The sequence below is a fragment of the Globicephala melas genome, chromosome 18, assembly GCF_963455315.2.
Source record: "Globicephala melas chromosome 18, mGloMel1.2, whole genome shotgun sequence".
In the NCBI taxonomy this organism is placed as follows: Eukaryota; Metazoa; Chordata; class Mammalia; order Artiodactyla; family Delphinidae; genus Globicephala; species Globicephala melas.
In genome coordinates, this window is record NC_083331.1 from 65,023,419 (window position 1) to 65,045,906 (window position 22,488).

A 22,488-nucleotide genomic window follows, 5' to 3' on the forward strand; every position below is an offset into this window, starting at 1 on the left:
AATAGCATCACAATTATGTATTTAAAAAGACAGACATGGCTATGTAGAGTAGAAAAAAGGGTTAGATGGTAAAACAATAAACTATTAGTCATAAATTTTATTAGGATGGTGGGAGTAAGAGTGATTTTTACTATAGATTTTAAAAGATGATATTAATAAATACTACTTTATAGTTCAAAACTTGCAGTATTGTTATTTAACATAATCAATTGTAGAAAAAAGCTACAAGAAGAAAAAGATGTCAGAATGTACTTTTCACACCTGCTTACAACAGTGCTCAATCACAATGTTGTAATGCATACAAAATTGTTCTAATATTTATATTATAAAAGCTATCCCCCAAAAACATCCTTAGCTGCATCCGATGTTATCACCAATGGGAGGGAGGGGTGAAGAAACAGGTACTGTGCCACGAACTGGATATCTCAGTGGCCATTTTATTTACGCTGAGACCTGTCTGGCGCGTCTAGCACATGAGCACCGTCCTCTGTGTGTGTTGCGACAGAAAACGCTTGACACCCCCGTATCACAGTGTCACTGAGAAAAGTGAGCAATTGCTTTTTTTACTTACTTTCCCATTGCTGACAACGCCTATTTCTCCAGGACGCAATTTAAGTACATCTTGACAGAATAACTGGTGAGTTCGAAAAATATTCACTCCAATGGTATTATATTTTTTCTCAAAGGCATTTTTATCCATTCCCTAAGGTATAAGTTAAGAATGATAAAACCAGTAAGAGAACAGTAAATACATTAAATAATTTTTTAAACATAGCCTACTTTAATATATTAGTATAAAATTTTAAATTATATTAACTTGTGATTTTAAAAAGTACTATTTTGTTCTGAAACCACATTTAAAAAAAGAATCCTTCTTTGGCAAGGCAATTACAATATCTGTAAATCCTGTTACAAGTAGATACAGTTTGCTACTCATTCTTTGAGAATTTTGGGTGGATTACTGATTAGTAAAATGCTAGGAAACATCAATTTAAATAAAATTTAACATTAAACAATGAAATACAATGTTTATTAAATTCTGAATTCAGTACCTCCATTTTGGTGTGTTCAATTAAAAAAATTATTGTTTAAAATAGAAATACCCTGCTCATTCCATTATACCAATCCCATGAAACCAATTTAGTAACAGTGCATTTAAACTCTGAAATACAAAAGTAATCTTTGCCATCTCAGTGTGTATCAAACTTAAATATGCATACAAATCACCTGGGTGTAGATCCAGGGAGGGCCTTACATTCTGACTTTCTATCACGTCCCTGGTACTCCTGCAAGGTCAGAAATGTTCCCCCGCGCTGTCCAACACACAGCCACAGATGGGTACTGAGCACTTGAAATGTGGTTAGTATGACTGAGAAACTGAGTTTAAATTTAATTTAATTTAAGTTTAAAATAGCCACATGAAGTTAGTGGCTGCAGTATCAGACAGTGTAGCTCTAGATCTTTATTTCCCAAACCTCTGTCTCAGTCAACCCCTCTCTGACCACAATCTGCTGACCTTCTCTAGCTCATTCATCCCAGTGTCACCAGACCAACCATTACTCAACCCTTTAGTCCACTGACCCCCCCACTTATTTACTGTCCATCACACTTTCCATATTATCATTTTCCTCCTAACCAAGTTATACCCCTGATCCCTTTACTATAACAGAAACATTCCATGCTCACCTCCCCTGGATGCTTCCCCTCAGTTATTCACCTGGCAAAACCTCAACCCTGGTTAAACACATCTCTGCTTACTCTGCAACTGGATCCAAACAGCTTTAGGACAGCTGGAGAAAAGCATGCAGCCAACATTGATCTCACTTTCAATTTATGGTTATCAACCTCAAGTGGGCCCTCAGAAATCTTACTATAATGTTTTTAATTCACTTTCTCACTCGCAGAATACTAGAAAAATATTTGACATTTTCTCCTCTACCCTCGAACCTCTAAGAGCACCTACTCCTATTCTAATACTTAGCTAATGACTTGACCTTCTTTTGAGGACAAAATCAATCAGAAGTAAAGTACTCATCTTGCTACCACCAAAAAATCTACCCCATTCTTCAGCCAATACTTACAGCTTGTGCACTGGGTCCCAGCACCTCTTAGCTACGCAAGAGCTATCCTCCCACTTTGCTCTGCTCCGTTTCATCTTTTTTCATTTTCTGGATGGACTGTTTTCATCAGCATACCAAAAATAAGTGAAATCCTTCCATGACCTCAAGCCCTGTTCTAGCTACAGAATATTTCTCTGTTCCCCACATAGGAAAATTTCTTTAAAAAGCTACCTATACTTGCTGTCTCTGTTTCCTGATTTCCTATTCTCTCTTGAATCCAGTTCACATTTATACCTATCACTTCTCTGAAACTTCTTATCAAAGCCACCAATGACCACCTTAACAAATAAAATGGTTCATTATGAAGCCTAATTTCAAGAAATATGGCATAGTTTATCATGTCCTCCTTGAAATACTTCCTCCAGGTGGCTTCTAGGATATCACACTCTCCTGGTTATCTTCCTAACCCAGTGGCTGTTCCATTTGTCCCCTCTACTGGATCATCCTTTTCTTGCGTTCCTCTACATGTTGGAATGTTCCAGGGCTCTTTTTCAGTCCCTCTGTTCTCCAACCCCTGCCCCACTCACTTCCAAGGTATTTCATCCAGTTTCTTAGCTTTAAATTATATATAATGTTGATGACTCTCAAAACAAAACAAAACATTATACCCTCCATTGATTCCCACACTTATTTACTAAACTGTCAACTCAACATCTCCACTTGAATGTCCAACAGGCACATCTCCAACTTAACACACACAAAACTTAACTCTTGATCCCCTATGTATCCCAATCTTCTCTTCATCAAGACTTCCCCATCTCAAAAAAAAGACACCACAATTCTAGCTGTTCAAGACAAAATCCTTGGGTATTACTTTCACATGTCATATACAATTGGCAGCTCTTCAAGCTGACTACAGTTGTAACAGATATTACGTATATACCATCTCACCATGTCCACCACCAATATCTACTCCAAGACACCATTATTTCTTACCTGGATTGTTGCAATAGCATTCTAATTGTTCATCCTATTTCCACTCTTGTTTACCTACTATCAAATCTTCACATGCCACCCAGAGTCATCTTTTTCAAGATGATTTATCTCACAAGATTCCTCAATGACTTTCCATTATACTCAGAAAAAAATTCAATTCCTTACTATGCCTATGAGTGCTTGAAATATCTGGGATTATGTTTGTGAACTCATTTCCTACTAGTCTCTCCATCACTCTACTTTGGTCATGATGACCTTCTGCCTATACCCCAAACCTGGCAAGACTGTCTCTGTGTCAGGCCTTTAGACCTGCTGTGTTCTGAACCTGGTATATTCTTCTCTGTAAAGAAAGTCTGTAGACTTTCCACGGCTTGACTTCTCATTTCATTCAGAGCTCTGCTCAGACATCAGCTCTTTAGAGATGACTTCCCTTGACCACTCCAGCTAAAAGAGCATCCCTCAAACTGTTTACTTTCTTATATTTCTTTATATCTTTCCAATACCACTTACCTGGTCTTTCCCATTACAATGTAAGCTCCATAAGAACTGGGACTCTATCTGCCTTGTTCATAAGTATTATCTCCATTGTCTGGTAGACAATCAATAAATATTTTTTGAATGGATTAATGAATCTTTCTTCCAGAGGATCAGCTTCTGTCTTTAGAATCTTCCCTGTACTGGACCCCTTGAGTGAAATAACTGAGGATTATTCACATAATCCTTTAACTCCTAATGCTTCACATAAGTACGTATCCTAACTAGAATGCCTTTAACTTTAAGGATCATGAAGTAGTAGCTGAAATATATGAAATTTGATTTGTTAAGTGCCTCTATGCAAAGCTGTATCATGTAACATGCATCTTTTCCCACTGTAAAGGAAAGTTTATTATCCCCGTTTGATTATGCTTAATGATTTTTTAACATGATATCTCTAAGCACACTGACTTATACTTTTGAAATATGCAAGATACTTATTTATTATTTCAAACAAATAGCTACTGACCTCAGTAAGGAATGTTTTAATTTTATCTCCAGAGTAAATAGCTGTAGCAGTTTCTTCCTCTGCCAGTTTCCTGAGAAAGTTTCTCAAAAAGCTGTTTTTCAGTGTAAGAAAAGCTGCCAGAATTCCTCTGGAAATAGCTGTGTTATCTTCATCTATTTTTGATGTAGGATTATAAATAACTCCCAACCGACCATGAACACTTACTTCCTGCAAAACACATTTATAGGTGAAAAATATCAGTATCTTACCTATCCTTTTACAACTGAACTTTCTTCTTTCCAATTAAGTTTGCTCGCTTTACCATACAACATCTTTCACTGTCTTCCTGTTGAATGTATTGAATGCGGTATACCACTGAAATAGTCTAAAAACAATCATTTTATTAACTAATTCTCTCCTCTTTGCATCATGATTCTTTTGGCCTCTTTTTGGATGTGTGTGTGTAAACTAACACACATAAAAATGCACAAAATAAAACTGTAGAGCTCAGTGAATTAACCCACAAAATATCGCCCAGGTCAAGAAATAGAGCACTGCCAGCAACCCAGACATCTTTCATATCCCCTGCCAATTACTTCACCTTCCCACTTTCCTAAAGACAACCACTATCTTGTCATTCATAGTAATAACATTCTTGCTTTTCTTTATATTTTACCACCAATGTTTTCATCGTTAAACATTTAATCTACTTTGAACGTCATATGAATGTAATCATACACTATATATTCTTTTGTACTCTTTTTCCATTCCACATGATAGTGAGATTCACCAACACTGTTTGGAGTAGCTATAGTTACTTTTTTTTGGTACCATACAGAATTCCATATGAATATACTCTCCTTTATCCATTCTACTGATGCTAGACCTTTGAATTTTTTTCACTTTGGCACTCTACAAACACAATATACATATCTTCAACTTTAGGAGATGTTAAAAAGAGTTTTTCAGGATAGTTAGACTAATTTTTACTCCCACCAGCAACATATGAAAGTCCCACTACCCCAGAGCCTCATAAACATTTTGTATTGTCAGAGTGTTAAATTTAAATCATTCTGGTGGATGTGTAAAGATATCTCATTAGGTTTATTTTGCTTTTTCTCATCACTAATGATATTAAACATTCTTTAACATGTTCATTGGCCTCTTTTCTGATTTGTCTGTTGAATCTTTTGCCAGTATTTCATTGGAGATAATTGCCTTTTATGTACTGAGTTATAAGGGTTTCATTTCTAAGACTTGAGTGCTTTTTTGGTTACCCGTATGCAGATAACTTCTGCTAGTCTGTGGCTTGACCTTTTATTCTCTTGCTGGTGTGTTCTGACAAAAAACAGTCCCTAATTTCAATGTAGTTGAATTTACTGGCAATCTTCTTCATTGCTACTGGGTTTTGTGTTCTATTTTACAAATCTTTCTCTTCTCTCAAGTCCTAAAGATAACCTTTGTTACCTTTGAGAACCTTTATTATTTTGCTTTCTATGTTTAGATCTCTATCCATTTGGAATTGATTTCTGAGTGTGATGTGAAAAGGAGAAAGTTTAAGAGACCACCCTTACTGCTCTTTAAGGTCAACTCTATCATAAAGCACGTGTAGTATATACATGGGTCTGTTTCTGGATTCTCTAGTCTTCTTTCACTGCTCTATTTTTCTATCCAAATTGTTTTCAGTTGTATAGCTTTATGAAAGATCTTGATACCCAGCGGAGCAATTATCCTACCTTCCTCTTCTTGAAGAGTAACTTAGTTATTCTTGGTCCTTTGAATCTCTATATAAATTTGAGAATCAGCTTGACAATTTCCATAAAACACGCTCAGATTCATATTGGAATTGCACCTAACTCATACATCAATTTGGGGAGAACATCTTTAAAATACTGACTCTTTCAATTCATGATTATGGTATATCTCTCCATTCATGTAAGACTTCTGAATTTTCTCTCAATATTTTATTGTGTAAAAGTCTTAAACATATTATGTTACATTTATTCCTAGCATTTGATATTTTTGATACTATTGTAAGTGATTTTTTATTTAAAATGCATTTCTTATTTGTTGTAATGCTTAGACTTAATTCTGGTATACTGACCTGTTGGGCAGCAACCTAGTTAAACTAAAAAATGAATTCTAATAACTTTTTGTGGATTTATATGTATTTTCTGTAAAAACAATTTGGAAAAAAGACAATTTTAATTTTTCCTTTTTGATTTTTATAATGTTTATTCCTTTACTCACTTGTTTAGGATTTCTGCACCTATGTCCATGAGTAAGAGTGGCCTACAGTTTTCCATTCTTATATAATGCCCTTTTACGCATTTGGTTTTGAAGTAATGCTGACCTTGTACAATGAGTTGAAATGTATTGCTTATTTTTCTATTCTCTGGAAAAAAATTTGTGTTAGATTGATGCTTGGTACAGTTTACTAGTATGGTCATATAAGTCTGGGGTTTTCTCTTTTGAATATCTTAAATTACAGATTTAATTCCTTTGATAACTAAAACTCCTTCTTCCTACCTCTGTCATGTCCACAGAATCTTGAGTAACATCCCCTCTTTCTATCAGAGCACTGATTGATTGGGTCTGCTTCTCCATATTTCTTGACCAGTTTTACCATGTGTTTCTATCAATTCTATTAGTCTTTTCAAAGAACAAAAATTTGGCTTTGTGGACCTTAACTACTGTATGTCTTCTATTTCATTACTTTTTGTTCTTATCTTTATCTTCCTTTTCCTTTACTTTCTTCGATAGAAGTTTAAGTTGCTGTTTTTAAATTTTAAGATTTGTGCTTAGATGACTGATTTTTCAACCTTTCTCTTTTTCAGATATAACATAGTTTTAGTTGTATCTGTCAAGTTTTAATGTCATTCAAATCTTAATTCTTTCAAAAAATATTTTCAAATGTGCATTTTTGTATCAACAGGTTACACAGAAGCATTTCTTAATTTCCAAATGTACAGAGATGTTCTAGTTTTCTTTTGGTGATTGATTTCTAACTTAATTACACTGTAGTCAAAGAATATACAGTTGATCTTTCAACAACACAGGTTTGAACAGCATGGGTCCACTTAAAAACAATTTTTTTTCAGTAGTAAATACTACAATATTACATGATCTGTGGTTGGTTGAATCTGCAGATGTGGAACCTTGAATACGGAGGGCTGACTATAAGTTATAAGTGGATTTCTGACTGCTCAGAGGGTCAGTGGCCCTAACCCCTGCATTGTTCAAGGGTCAACTGTACTTTGCATAATTGAGAAGATATAACAATTGTGAATATTTATGCACCCAACATAGGAGCACCTCAATACATAAAGCAAATGCTAACAGCCATAAAAGGGCAAATTGTGAGTAACACAAAAATCGTGGGGGATTTTAACACTACACTTACACCAATGGATAGATCATCCAGACTGAAAATTAATAAGGAAACACAAGCCTTAAATGACACATTAGACCAGACAGACTTAATTCATATTTATAGGACATTCCACACGAAGCAGCAGAATACACTTTCTTCTCAAGTGCACAGGGAACATTCTCCAGGATAGATCATATTCTGGGTTACAAATCAAGCCTCAGTAAATTTAAGAAAATTGAAATCGTATCAAGCATCTTTTTGGACCACAACGCTATGAGATTAGAAATCAATTACAGAAAAAAAAACTGTGAAAAACACAAACACAGGGAGGCTAAACAATATGCTACTAAATAACCAAGAGATTACTGAAGAAATCAAAGAGAAATAAAAAAATACCTAGAAACAAGTGACAAGAAAACATGACGATCCAAAACCTATGGGATGCAGCAAAAGAAGTTCTAAGAGGGAAGTTTATAGCAATACAATCCTACCTCAAGGAACAAGAAAAATCTCAAACAACCTAAACTGACACCTAAAGCAACTAGAAAGAACAAACAAAACCCAAAGTTAGTAGAAGGAAAGAAATCATAAAGATCAGAGTAGAAATAAATGAAATAGAAACAAAGAAAACAATAGCAAAGATCAATAAAACCAAAAGCTGGTTCTTTGAGAAGATAAACAAAACTGATAAACCTTCAGCCAGACTCATCAAAGAAAAAAGGGAGAGGACTCAAATGAATAAAATTAGAAATGAAAAAGGAGAGGTCACAACGGACACTGCAGAAATACAAAGGATCATGAGACTACTACAAGCAACTATATGGCAATAAAATGGACAATGTGGAAGAAATGGACAAATTCTTAGAAAGGTACAACCTTCTAGGACTGAACCAGGAAGAAATAGAAAATATAAACAGACCAATCACAAGGAATGAAATTGAAACTGTGATTAAAAATCTTCCAACAAACAAAAGTCCAGGACCAGATGGCTTCACAGGTGAATTCTATCAAACATTTAGAGATGAGCTAACACCTATCCTTCTCAAACTCTTCCAAAAAACTGCAGAGGGAGGAACACTCCCAAACTCATTCTACAAAGCCGCCTGATACCAAAACCAGACAAAGATATCCCAAAAAAGGAAAATTACAGGCCAATATCACTGATGAACATAGGTGCAAAAATCCTCAACAAAATACTAGCAAACAGAATCCAACAGCACATTAAAAGGGTCATACACCATGATCAAGTGGGGTTTATCCCAGGAATGCAAGGATTCTTCAATATACGCAAATCAATCAACGTCATACACCATATTAACAAACTGAAGGAGAAAAACCATACGATCATCTCAATGGATGCAGAAAAAGCTTTTGACAAAATTCAACACCCATTTATGATAAAAACCCTCCAGGAAGTAGGCATAGAGGGAACTTACCTCAACATAATAAAGGCCACATTTGACAAACCCACAGCCAATATCGTTCTCAATGGTGAAAACTTGAAACCGTTTCCACTAAGATCAGGAACCAGACAAAGTTGCCCACTCTCACCACTATTCAACACAGTTTAGGAAGTTTTAGCCACAGCAATCAGAGAAGGAAAAGAAATAAAAGGAATCCAAATCAGAAAAGAAGAAGTAAAACTGTCACTGTTTGCAGATGACATGATACCATCCACAGAAAATCCTAGATACACCAGAAAACTACTAGAGCTAATAAATGAATTTAGTAAAGTCACAGGATACAAAATTAATACACAGGAATCTCTTGCATTCCTATACGCTGACAATGACAGATCAGAAAGAGAAATTAAGGAAACAATCCCATTTACCATTGCAACAAAAGGAATAAAATAGCTAGGAATGATCCTACCTAAGGAGCTAAAAGACCTGTACGCAGAAAACTGTAAGATACTGATGAAAGAAATCAAAGATGACACAAACAGATGGAGAGATATACCATGTTCTTGGACTGGAAGAATCAATATTGTGAAAATGACTATACTACCAAAGCAATCTACAGATTCAGGGCAATCCCTAACAAATTACCAGTGGCAATTTTCACAGAAATGGAACAAAAAATTTTACAATTTGTATGGAAACACAAAAGACCCCGAATAGCAAAAGCAATATTGAGGGAAAAAAACAGAGCTGGAGGAATCAGGCTCCCTGACTTCAAACTTTACTACAGGGCTACAGTAATCAAGACAGTATGGTACTGGCACAAAAACAGAAATATAAATCAATGGAATAGGCCAGAAAGCCCAGAGCTAAACCCACACACCTATGGTCACCTAATCTATGACAAAGGAGGCAAGGATATACAATGGAGCAAAGACAGCCTCTTCAAAAAGTGGTGCTGGGAAAACTGGACAGCTACTCGTAAAAGAATGAAGTTAGAACACCCTAACACCATACACAAAAATAAACTCAAAATGGATTAAGGACCTAAATGTAAGGCCAGACGCTGTAAAACTCTTAGAGGAAAACATAGGAAGAACACTCTTTGACATAAATCACAGAAAGATCTTTTTTGACCCACCTCCTAGAGTAATGAGAATAAAAAGGAAAATAAACAAATGGGACCTAATGAAACTTAAAGCCACAGCAAAGGAAACCATAAACAAGATGAAAAGACAACCCTTAGATGGGAGAAAATATTTGCAAATGAAGCAACTGAGAAAGGATTAATCTCCAAAATATACAAACAGCAGCACATGCAGCTCAATATCAAAAAAACCCACAAAGCAACCCAATCAAAAAACGGGTGGAAGACCTAAATAGACATTTCTCCAAAGAAGACATACAGATGGCCAACAAACACATGAAAAGATGCTCAACATCACTAATTATTAGATAAATGCAAATCAAAACTACAATGAACTATCACCTCACACAGGTCAGAATGGCCATCATCACAACATCTACAAACAATAAATGCTGGAGAGGGTATGGAGAAAAGGGAACCCTCTGCACTGTTGGTAGGAATGTAAATTGATACAGCCACTGTGAAGAACAGTAGGGTGGTTCCCTAAAAAACTAAAAATAGAACTACCATATGACCCAGCAATCCCACTACTGGGCATATACCCTGAGAAAACCATAATTCAAAAAGATACATGCACCCCAGTGTTCACTGCAGCACTGTTTACAATAGCCAAGATGTGGAAACAACCTAAATGTCCATTGACAGAAGAATGGATAAAGAAGATGTGGTACATACATACAATGGAATACTACTCAGCCATAAAAAGGAATGAAACTGGGTCATTTGTAGAGATGTGGATGGATCTAGAGACTGTCATACAGAGTGAAGTAAGTCAGAAGGAGAAAAACAAATATCGTATATTAACGCATATATGCGGAATCTGAAAGAATTGGTATAGACAATCTTATTTACAAAGCAGAAATAGAGACAGACGTAGAGAACAAATGTATGGATATTAAGGGGGAAGGGGGAGGTGGGATGAATTGGGAGATTGGGATTGACATATATACACTATTGATACTATATATAAAATAGATAACTAATGAGAACCTACTGTAGAGCACGGGGGACTCTACTCAATGCTCTGTGGTGAGCTAAATGGGAAGGAAATCCATAAAAGAGGGGATATATGTACACATATAGCTGATTCACTTTGCTGTACAGTAGAAACTCACACAACATTGTAAAGCAACTACACTCCAATAAAAAATTTTTAAAAAATAGTTACTACTGATGCAAAAAAGCAAAAGAAAATTTCATGAGATTTGCTTTATAGCCTAGCATCTACGAATGTTTTTTAAACGTTACATTTGTGCTTTGCAAGAACATATACTATGTGTACATTTCTATCAATATCCATTAGGTCAGGTTTGATTATTTTATTATTCAAGTATTCTATACATCCCTACTGATTTTCTGTGTACTTGGTTTACTTGTTATTGAGAGAGGTATGTAAAAAAAATAGTACAAACTGGGGGCTGGTAGTCCAAGATCAGTGTGCCAGCATGGTCAGGTGCTGGTGAGGACCCTCTTCTGCACATCATTCTGCCGATTTCTCCTTGTATCCTCACATGACAGACAGAGAGTGGGCTACCTCTCTGACCTCTTCTTGTAAGAGCAATAATCCCATTTATGAGGACTCCACACTTTTGACCTAATTACCTCCTAAAGTCCCCACCTCCAAATATCATCACATTGAGGATTAGATTTGAACACATAAATTTTGGGGGGACACAAACATTCAGTACATACACACTATTAGAACTGTAAATGTATGTCCAACTGCAAGGACTAGCAAAGAATATATAGGTCATGAATCACAGAAGACATGTAGGTTTTTCTTTTCCTGGGCAAGGTTACCCATTCTACATGGAGAAAGAATTTGAATTCCTGTCTTAATCTCCTTAGCACCATGTTCTAACCAAGTCAAGGTACTGAAAATGTTAACGTGAAGGGAAATAATGATTTAATGCATGTTCTTCATATTGCTTTCTCGAAATTACAACAAATTAGAATTTTTGTAGTAAGAGTGTCTAAATACTCACCAGGTGATTTAATGCATTAAAAAGCAGTTTTCTCCCAGATGGTTTGTCAAAATCAGCAATAATCCAGAAAGTAACTGAAGAAATTACATCATCTGAAAGTTTCAAACAGTTTAGTCAAACTAATTCTTCTTAAAATCAAACTAAAGACAGGGACATTTCCAGTTAACAAAATACATAAAAACAGTAACAATTTTTAAAATGAATCTTTCTGAAAATAAGCAAATATTGGTAAAAATTACATACACACAGAGTGAAATACACATAAAAATGTTGAAAGAGTAATAACCTTTATATAAACTCAGATACCAAAAAGAAAGAATAGTCCCCAAGAAACACATGTGAGATACTTTTGCCAGTAGGGAAAACTGTATCATGCTTATCAAAGTTCTACTGTTGCCAAGCAAAAATGCCTTCCAGCTACACTTGTAAAAAATAATGATATTTGTACCTCACATATATGTAAAACTGGATACAATAAATTATTAGCAGATATTGAAAACAGCAATATTTATTAGCTTATGATTCATGTATTTCAAAAATTCTGACTATTATTAACTTGGCCTAATTCACATCATCCTATGCCAACATCAATGCAATTCTTGTTTCAGAAACATCTGAAAATTTGGAAGCCACAAGAAGAAATAATTTTTAATTCTGCAGTCACAGTTAAATGGGTTTAATTTCATCCAGCCTCAGCATATAACACCTGAAATAATACTTGTCTGGCCATCATTAAAACCTATAGAAAAATCAGTCCCTTAGCTCTTATGACCCACTTAAAACAACTGTAAAATGTGTGCTACACCAAAAACCTACACCTGAATAGATGTGAAGCTACCGTTATTACCATACTCAGTAATATGTAACTGTGCAAACACTGGCTTTGGTTAAGGAAAAAAATATAACAAAAAGAAGGATAACATCGATTCTACTTGCAATCCTTCAGAAGCAATTTGAGAGTAAGGCAGTGGCACAGTCTTTGCAAAGAAGAAAGGTAAAGAATTCCCGTGCCTTCTTAATGTCATCACTTTTACCATTACAGCTAGTAAACAGAACTATTTCAAAAGTGCTAAGTAAATTTCTCCCAACTCTTTTATTTCTTTACATATTTACATAAATGCAAATAAAGAAATCAGGTGTTTCTCAGTTAATAAAGTCTTCTTTTAGATTGCAAGAGATTTAACCAAAGGGCATTAATTATGGCCTAACTTATTCTGATGCCCAGAAGCAATTTTTGAAATATAACCCAGAACCTGATAAATATGTTTGCCCTATTTTTAAGCTTTTTTTTTTTTTTTTTTTTTTTTTGCGGTACGCGGGCCTCTCACTGTTGTGGCCTCTCCCGTTGCGGAGCACAGGCTCCGGACGCGCAGCCTCAGCGGCCATGGCTCACGGGCTCACGGGCGCAGCCGCTCCGTGGCATGTGGGATCTTCCCAGACTGGGGCACGAACCCGTATCCCCTGCATCGGCAGGCGGGCTCTCAACCACTGCGCCACCAGGGAAGCCCTGTTTGCCGTATTTTTTATTCCCTGTTTCTCTGCCTCCTTTTCCCTTCACTTGACACATTCAGGACCTTAGCCTGCCATAATATGGAATTGAATTATATTTTATTATTTGTTGGTTCTCTTGTAGACAGACCACTTTATGAACATGAAATCATAGATCTGTTCCAAAGTAATTCAAGGGCCATATGGTCCTAATTTGGATTCACTCCACAGCATTCTCAAAAACTAGCTGTCTGCTTAAATCTCTCTCATATATAAAAATTTACCCCTTATTACATAGTAATTCCATCTTGAGATCACTCATTGTTAGAAAGTTACTGCTTTATATACTGAAATAACAATCAGCTTTCTTTTATGTTTCATGCATTGGCTCTTTTTGTTCTCTCTAGAGCAAAGCAGGTCAAACAAAACAAAGTGAAACCAAAACCAGCCAAACTCCAATTATCTTCATGTATCTGAATAGTTCATGGTCTCTAACAGAACTGTGGTCACACTGAAGACTTTCCTATCCAGGCTAAGTCCTTATTTCCAAAGATGTTCCTGTCTTGGCTCCCTCTCCTTTGGTTATGACTCTTAAGTTAAGCAAAACATTTAGACATTGTTTAATCAGAATACAGAACTATTCTCCTCTCATCTGGGGATTACACTTTTATTCATGCCTGATAAGATTATCAGTTTATTTAATCTTGAAAGGGTTTTTACTACCTTCCTAAAAAGGAGAAAAATGGAATAGCTTGCTTTAAAAAAAAAAAAAAGGCAAAAACCCCTCAAGATTAACCCCTCTGCATATACGATTAGCTAAGATAGGAGGCATCACATTTTCTCATCACAGTCCTTACATCCTAATAATTTTCAAACCCTCAAATTGAAAGCCAGGTCTCCAGTCAGATATCAACATCTAGAAACGTATTATGCAAGCATTTAATAAAATTACAAGTTTTTGCTATTTAGGAATAAATTCAGGAAAATAAAATATGCTTATTACCTTCCTGGGTTACATAATACATGTTCTCTGCAATTACAGCACTCTTATCTTGTGAATCCAAGAAGAAGAAAGTAGAGAAATCTTCAACATCAGCAGTTACTAAAAATTTTAATATTAAATGTTAAATAATGAATAAAACATTCACAACTCAATAAACATTTACAGGAAAGTATATGGAAGGATTGTATTACCTGATGTAGATATTAAATTAAGGTACTGCCATTTATTGTACAAAATCAAAGGATTTATACGGGGCACAACATTATTTCTATCCATAAGGAAGTCAATTGCATTTGTTCGATCATTTAATGTACCCTAAAAAAAAATATTATTTAGGTAACATATGTGATTTATATGCAGATATTTTAAAATTATGCAGAGAATACATTTAAAGACTACTGAATCTAAAATAAGTCAATAAGTAACATGCAATTTAGGATTCTTATAATAAATTTTCCTATAAAACTGTGAAGTTTCTTTCCAATTAAGCAATTTTTTAGATGCAATTATGCACAGATAAATTTAATTACTACTTTAAAAATCATTACTAAACGATCAGAATGGAAACTTTTACACAATTAACTTTTGCTATTAAAAGATATTTTTAATATAAAAATCATCTATAAATATCATTCATCAGATATTTTCTCATAAAATGCTTACCTACCATAAAAACTTCCTTTTGTAAATATGCAGTTTCATCCATCATTCTGTGAAGAACAGCCGTTTCTAGTTCCCTAATATTCAGCTCTTCATGGTGAAAGGATTCACCATTATAAAGAGCTTGAGGCAAAGGACCCAGGCCAGTCATCCTGTAATAGCTTGCTCCTGCCTATACAATTAAAAAATACCAGAGAGTTAAACAGAATACGTTTGTCTGAAAAAGAAACACATAAATAAAGAAAGGGACACGGCCACATTTTGTATGTCATAGAAAAAATGTTAATTTTGCTAATTTTATCTGTCCTTTCCAAACATTATTTAAAGGAAAGTAATTTACCTACACAGAACAAGTCAGAAAACTTTTTCTGTAAAGGGCCAGATACATATTTTAGGCTTTGTGAGCCGTCTGGTCTCTGACACAACTACTCAATCGTGATGTTATAGTGCAAAAGCAGTGGCACACAACACATGAATGAGTGAACGTGGCTGTGTCTCCAAAAACCTGTATTTATAAAAACACGTGGTAGAAAGGCTGGATTTGGCTCATGGGCTGTAGTTTGCTGACCCCTCATAGAGAGTATGACATTACTTTAAAAAATGCATTTACCTGCATGAGAGATTCATTTCTCGCTATATTCATTTGTTTAGTTAACATTTATTGAATTCAAGCATTTGGCTAGACTTTGTGCATACACAGCTGAAAAATCTGCCTTCAAGGGGCTCACATATATACAAGCAAAACTGAGGCATATACCAGATTGTATGGGAGCCCAGAAAAGGAATGACTAAGCTTGAGGGTGGAGGGGAGGGATCACAGAAGGCCTCTGTTAGGGAGTGACACTAAAAGTCTTAAAGGATGAGCAAAAATATGCTAGGGAGATAAAGTGGAGAAAGACATTCCCAGTGAAAAGAGACAGCACTGCAAGGAACAGAAGGGAAGAGAGAGATGGTATATTTAGGTCATGGCAAGTACTTTTCTGTGTTTACAGTGGGAGGAGTTACATAGGGAGAAGATGTGGAGTCAGAGGGGATGGGGAGAGAGGACAGATCATGAAGGTCCTCAACATCTGGATTTTATCTTGTGAGTGATAAAGCATCACTAAACAATTAATTCATTCGCTACTCAACACTACAAATTATTAAAACTTTCATTATAGCCAACATATTCACAATTACCCTATGAAGCTAAGGACTACTATTATATCCACTTTACAGATGATAAAACAGAGAGTCACTTCCAATGCCACATAATGACTACACTTTGGAAACAGACTTTGTAGTTACATCTGTTTGACCAGGAGTCTGAACTCTTATCATCTCTGCATTTATTGGACATTTACTGTGTATTAGGCAATGAATGCATAAGAATGATATGCAAACTCTGTCCTAAGAAGACATAGTTTAACAGGGGGAGAGATGGATACATTAAAAATAAGTGTGAATAGATATCCAGGGGTACTAGGGAGGGCACGGTCAATTCTACCTAGGAAGAGGGCTCATGACAAGAAATACGATCAGATTTGCTCTTTAAAAAAAGAATATAGTGGCAACAAAGAGAAGGAAGAGGGTCGGAGAGCATGCACTGGGGGCGGTGGGTCAGGGGCTACTGCAAAAATACAGGAAAGAAAAAGCAAGAGCCAGACAAAAATCAGTGGTGAGAAGCAAGGAGAGAATGAGGCAGTTTCTGAAATATTTAGTTGACAAAACTGACAGAACTTGATGATCTACTGTTCGGGAGGGTGTGAGGGAAAAGAAGTTGGACGACTATCAGGCTTCTGGTAGCCTGAGTGCCCTGGGAGAATGATGGCGCTACCCTCTAGGATAAGGCACAAAAAAAGAAAAAAAGGTTTGGGGTAACAAGAAAGACGATGGGCGTAGTTTTAAATTCATTTAAGACGCTTATGGGCAATCCCCCAGGCAGCCGAATACATGGTTTTGGACCTTAAGAAGGATATTGCTGCTAGAAATACAGCAATTTTCCCCTGTGATTTTTCAGTTAGGCAACGTGTCTATTACAAAGGCTTTAATTACCACAAATAAGCCATAACACTGAATTTTGTACTTTTAGCCTACATCTCTATTCTGAGCTGTAGACACAAATATCCAATCACACTTCACATCTCCTATGGAATTCTCACAGGCACCTCAAATTCAACATGTGAAAACTGAACTTCTGTTCTTATTTCCCACTTGGTTTCTCTTCCACCCTTTCCATCTTGGCAATGGCATTACCACCATCCCAGTGAGTTAGCTGAAGCCCGGGAGCCGTCCTGGACAATTTCTCTTCTCCTCTCTCCCCTTTCCAATCCAGCAGCAGGTCCTGGATTGTATTTCCCAAATACCTCAATTGTGTCCATTTTTCTCTGCCTCTACTCTTCCAAAAACCTACTAGCCCATCTCTCATCTCTCACCTAAATGCTTCCTAATCCGTCTTCCTATGTACACTTTTACCCTCTGACGATCTATTCTCAACAACGGAGAATGCTCTTTGGAGAAAATGCATGTCACTGTCACTTCACTTGCTTAATATCTTCTCAGGTTTTTCACTGTTGCAAAGGTATTCTACTGTTTTGAGTTCACAAGCTTGTTAATTAACTACGGCTCACCACACTCTGTGTAATCAGGCCCCTCGCTTACACCTCCAGCCTCATCTTAGGGACTTCCCTCTACAACACAGACACATACTTGCTATATCTACTCAGTAGTAACACCAACTCTCTTCGTTCCTTCACATTCAGGACATCCTAACATTTTTCTCTGGAATGCCGACTACCTACCACTTCTTTGCCTTCTTTTGTCCAACTGTCCTCCTACTTCTGGACGCGGCTTTAATGTCACTTTAATGTCTATGTATTGCGTATTGGGTGGGCCCCTTCTAATAAAGACTCATGTCCATCAATTTGGGGAATTTCTTTGTGGTATTTCTCTAATGCTTTCTTTTGTTTTCTCTGTTCTTTCTGAATCTTGTGAATTGAAGACTGTTTACCTTCTTACTTTTCATGTGTCTCTGTTTGTCTCTGTCCTATTAAATTTTGATTTTATTTTTAATTTTCAAAAGATCTTCATGTACTCTATTCTTTTACCTCTTGTGGACAGAATATTGTAAGTAATAAATGTTTGTTGAAAGAAAAAGTAAAGGTTGGATACAGAGAGAAAACTACAGGAACATGAGTTTAGGGAATAAAGGCCTAAGACATTTATTTTCTTTGTGACGTAGTAATCAGAATGATTTTTGAGGCATGAAGAGAAAGGTGAAAAGGGCTTATAGGACTGATGAATGTTTAGAATAACTCTTGGGAGGAATAGGTAAGGAATAAAACCAGGCACAACTAAAGGACGGTAAGTAACACAGAGTCCAATTTAAGCTGGAGATTAAGTAGACTTGAGAAAAATGCAGAAATTAAGAAATGAAGCTATTGTCATTACAAGACAGTCTTACAGGAAGAGAGGAGTAAAAAAGGAGAAAACAGAAGACTGAACTCACACACAAAAGATGGGATTCAGTGTTTCTGAGGAGTGTACTGAATTCGTAATCTTCACAAAAATCCTTAATGTGTTTCATAATTTCAGGAGAATATGACTACAGGTATCTTAAAATTGGCAACACCATAAAAATATTCATTTTGCAGCTTAACTCGATAAAGAGTAAAAGTGGATTTCTGATAAATACGGTAGATTTATCACACGTGCTCATCTCGATTCTGCAAGTTTCACTATGCCAACTACAGATTGGCGCTTGCCACCCACCTCTACAAGGATTAAATCACGTGCTGCTGCAGCCGCTGACCTTCAACACCCCCTGAAAGGAGTTCAGGTGGAGAGCAGAGACGAGGCACTCTGTGCTCTGAGAAAAACTGGCAGAACAGGTCTTCAGATAGATATTTTCAGAAGCCAATTTTATGAGCCCAATTCTTATTTCTCCTCTTATCTAGAAAAGCACTAAAATCCTTCATGGTGACGTCTGCTCCTCGTGACTAGCAGTAACCTTCACTAGACTAGCGAAAACCTTCTGCAAAGAAAATGTGCTTAATTGCATGTACTCCCCTGTCACCAAAATCACATGTATACTGACCTTCCCCCCTACTTCTCTGGAGCAGTTTCTCAGAGCTATCTGAAATACCGTCTCCTGGGCTATAGTCCTCATTTTGCCCTCAATAGAACTTAACTCGTGACTCTCATGTGCATTTTTTTAAGTCAGCAACTAAAATGAGAGTATAATAATAAAAATCATGATGACAACGATGATGATAACAACAATAACAAGATATGAGCCCACAAAGAAAAATGGGAGAAAAGATAAAGAGCAGGTGACCAAAGTAGAAAGGGAAGTCGCTCCCGTGCAGACAGAAAGGAACGTCAACATTTTCAGAACTCCTGAGGGCTAAAAACCTAGACTACCTTAGAAGGAGAAGATAAGGAGCAGAGCACAAAATGTGGAAACCTGTTGAGAGTCTGTATGCAGAGAAGTTGTATACCAAGGCCCCTCTCTCAATCCTGAAAGGCTAAACTATTCTGCTTCCCTTTACTCTCTGTTGAAATTGAATCACAAAGGCTCTAGATTTGGGGATTCTAGGTATAGTGGAAGGCTGAGAAAGGGGATGGAAACAAGACAGAAGATTGAAGGAAAGTTCACATTCTTTCAACCCAGCCTATTACCACATCCTATTTCTGGACATATCCTATCGCCTCGTTTCCCACATCTGCACCCTTTCATTTGCCACATATACTCCTTCTAAGAGGAAAATAAAGAATTCTCATTTGAAGAAATCAAACCCTGCAACAGAATGCCAGCATTCGAAAAGACATTCATTTGTTGGTCATCTAACTGAAAAAACTGACTCACTCCCCAAGTGAGGCCCACCAACCGAAAAGACCCGTTTATTTGTAAGCAGCTTTTTACGGTTTCATACTTACATGTCAAAGACAACCAGACATCATAATACATTTGACAAATGCTTCAAACACAAAAAAGGAAATCAAACTGGATGAAAAAGGGAAGCTATAGAAGGCAGAGATAGCGCAGGGCACAGAACACCACATCAAAAAGCTAACATTCTTAGATTAAAAAACTGTGCTCATGAAAGAAAAACTGGACACTACAAAAAGGAATAAAAGAAGAAGAAAAAGTAAATAATTGCTCAATCCAGAAGATTCAGAAAGAACAGAGAAAATACAGGAAAGGAAAGCACTGAAAAACAACACAAAGAAATTCCCAGAATTGATGGACACATATCTCCATTAGAAGGGACCCACCAAACACCCAATGTGTTAAATGAAAGAGGATCAAGACAAAGACATATCATGAAATTTCCAAGCAACAGGGATAAAAAGATCCTAAAAACCTTCAAACAGGAAATATAAATAAATAGATCAAAGAAAGACAAAGGAGTCAAAATCAGATTGGTATCATTCATTTCAGTAGCTTATTAGGAGCTAGGAGAGAGTAAAAGAAAGCCTTCAAAATCCACACGAAAAATGATTACCCAGTCCAACAATCAATAAAATGCAAATATAAAATAAAAAAACTTTTATATAAAAGAGATCAAAGAATTTTTTTCATGCATACTTGCTTGAGAAAGAAGTAAAAGCAAAATAAATCAAAAAGAGGAAACGCACAGTGTCCATGAAGCCGGAGAAAAAGCAGAGATCCAATGAAGGAAAGCAGCAGAGGCAGATCCAGAAATGACAGCTGTGCTTCAGGTACAGAGGACAACCAGTTCAGTTTAGACAAAATGCAGAGTGGCTGCAGAAGGGCATTCTTGGGGCTGGTGTGTGGGGGGGCAAAGTGCTGGCTTGTTAATGGCTTTGTTTGTGTAAGGAAAATTCTAGATATGTTATCTGACCAATATCTTGACTATCTTGATATATTTGCAATAGGTAGAAAACTACGTGAATGAGTAAAAATGGAGTAACCCTTAAAGCTACAAAAAAAAAGAAAAGTTGTTAAAAAACAACCATAGTACTTGACTTACTAACAAGGAACACTTAAAAAGTCACACTCACACTAAATATTCATTTAACCAAAATGTGTTAAAAACAGATCTGATAATCAGCTGGTTTGCAACTGCACAGGACTTTCCAATTCTTATTGTACTGAAATACTTTTGCACCAGTTGGTAAGTAACTGCTGTCTTGGGATGGCGATTCCCCACATGAGAACTACCTTGACCGCTTTCCCAGACCATCCATGTCAACGTGATTCAGCTATAAGCAAGTCAGTATCAGCCTCAGAATGAAGGCTTCCAAGACTCCATTCCAGTTCGAGGATGTGCTTTGATTGATTCATCTGATTGTTTGCTCTTGAAGCCACAACAGGCTTAAAATATTTCAAGTACTACCACTGGGACTGGAGGAGACCAAGGGACGGTCAGGAGGTGGAAGAGAGCTCAACCTTCAATTACTGTAAGACTCAACAGATAATATCTAAAAATTAAGACGTGCAAACTTGAGGAATACAAAAGAATAAGAAGACAAGATTCCTTTCCTTAAAGTACTTATAATACAGTTGGAAATGAAATTTACATCCAAATATATTATGTATAAAAAGGTATATATTATGTATAAAAAGGTAGTTAATAGGAAACAGTAATATTGGGTTGTGAACACCAATATCTGAGGATAACATGGTGTTAGATATTTTCATGGCAACTGATATAAACAGTATGTTTTGGCTATATAAAATTATCTCAACTTAAAAATTCATTTGTATCACATCATATGTTGCTGTTGCCTTTACCTAGAATATATATGAATAAATGAATTCATTTATTTCCACATAAAAGTTAGAGTCTTGTTTGTAGAGCCATTCAGCCACTCTTTTGATTGGAGCACTTAGTCCATTTACATTTAATTATTGATAGGTATGTACTTATTGCCACTTTTTCATTGTTTTAAGGTTGTTTTTTTGTAATTTTCTGCACTGTAAATTCTGAGAAGTATCTGTTTTGGTACTTTTAAAAAAGCCAATAGTGGCAACTTAAATACTGTATACAACTTGTGTCATTCAAAGGTATAAATTTCCCCTTTTTCTGAGGGTCTAAAGTCTAAATCACGAGTTAATTATACTGAGATCATTTATTCATGAGATTATAATAAAAGTTTCTTGATCACATTTTTAAAAATTTGCATTCCAGCTTACCTTTCTTTCACCATCATATTTAGAATAAATTCCCAAAATATCCCAAATGTTAGCATGAGGAAATTCATTTTGGAGAACACCCTTCACATTGTCCACAGTGAGTATATTGTGATTCTCTACTTTTTGGTACATCTGTGAAAATAAAGATATTATAATTAACTTTCACCTTACAGTAATTAGTTTTATTTCTTTCCCTTAGCATGCATATTTATAAAATAAAGAACATATTTTATATTTTGTAAGTTCTAAGCAT

At 36.0% G+C, this 22,488-nt stretch overlaps 1 protein-coding gene across 3 annotated transcripts in view; it reads right to left on the minus strand.

Annotated features, from left to right (window-relative positions):
* Positions 1–22,488, minus strand: part of UGGT2 (UDP-glucose glycoprotein glucosyltransferase 2) — a 191,643-nt gene that overhangs the window by 88,950 nt on the left and 80,205 nt on the right. For all 3 annotated transcript variants that reach the window (XM_060287968.1, XM_060287969.1, XM_060287970.1), the window contains exons 16-22: positions 22,236–22,367; positions 15,102–15,266; positions 14,626–14,749; positions 14,435–14,533; positions 11,944–12,035; positions 4,060–4,266; positions 572–703 (exon numbers count right to left, since the gene is read on the minus strand). In XM_060287968.1, the coding sequence (XP_060143951.1) occupies positions 572–703; positions 4,060–4,266; positions 11,944–12,035; positions 14,435–14,533; positions 14,626–14,749; positions 15,102–15,266; positions 22,236–22,367 (951 nt within the window). The remainder of the gene's footprint in view (positions 1–571; positions 704–4,059; positions 4,267–11,943; positions 12,036–14,434; positions 14,534–14,625; positions 14,750–15,101; positions 15,267–22,235; positions 22,368–22,488) is intronic.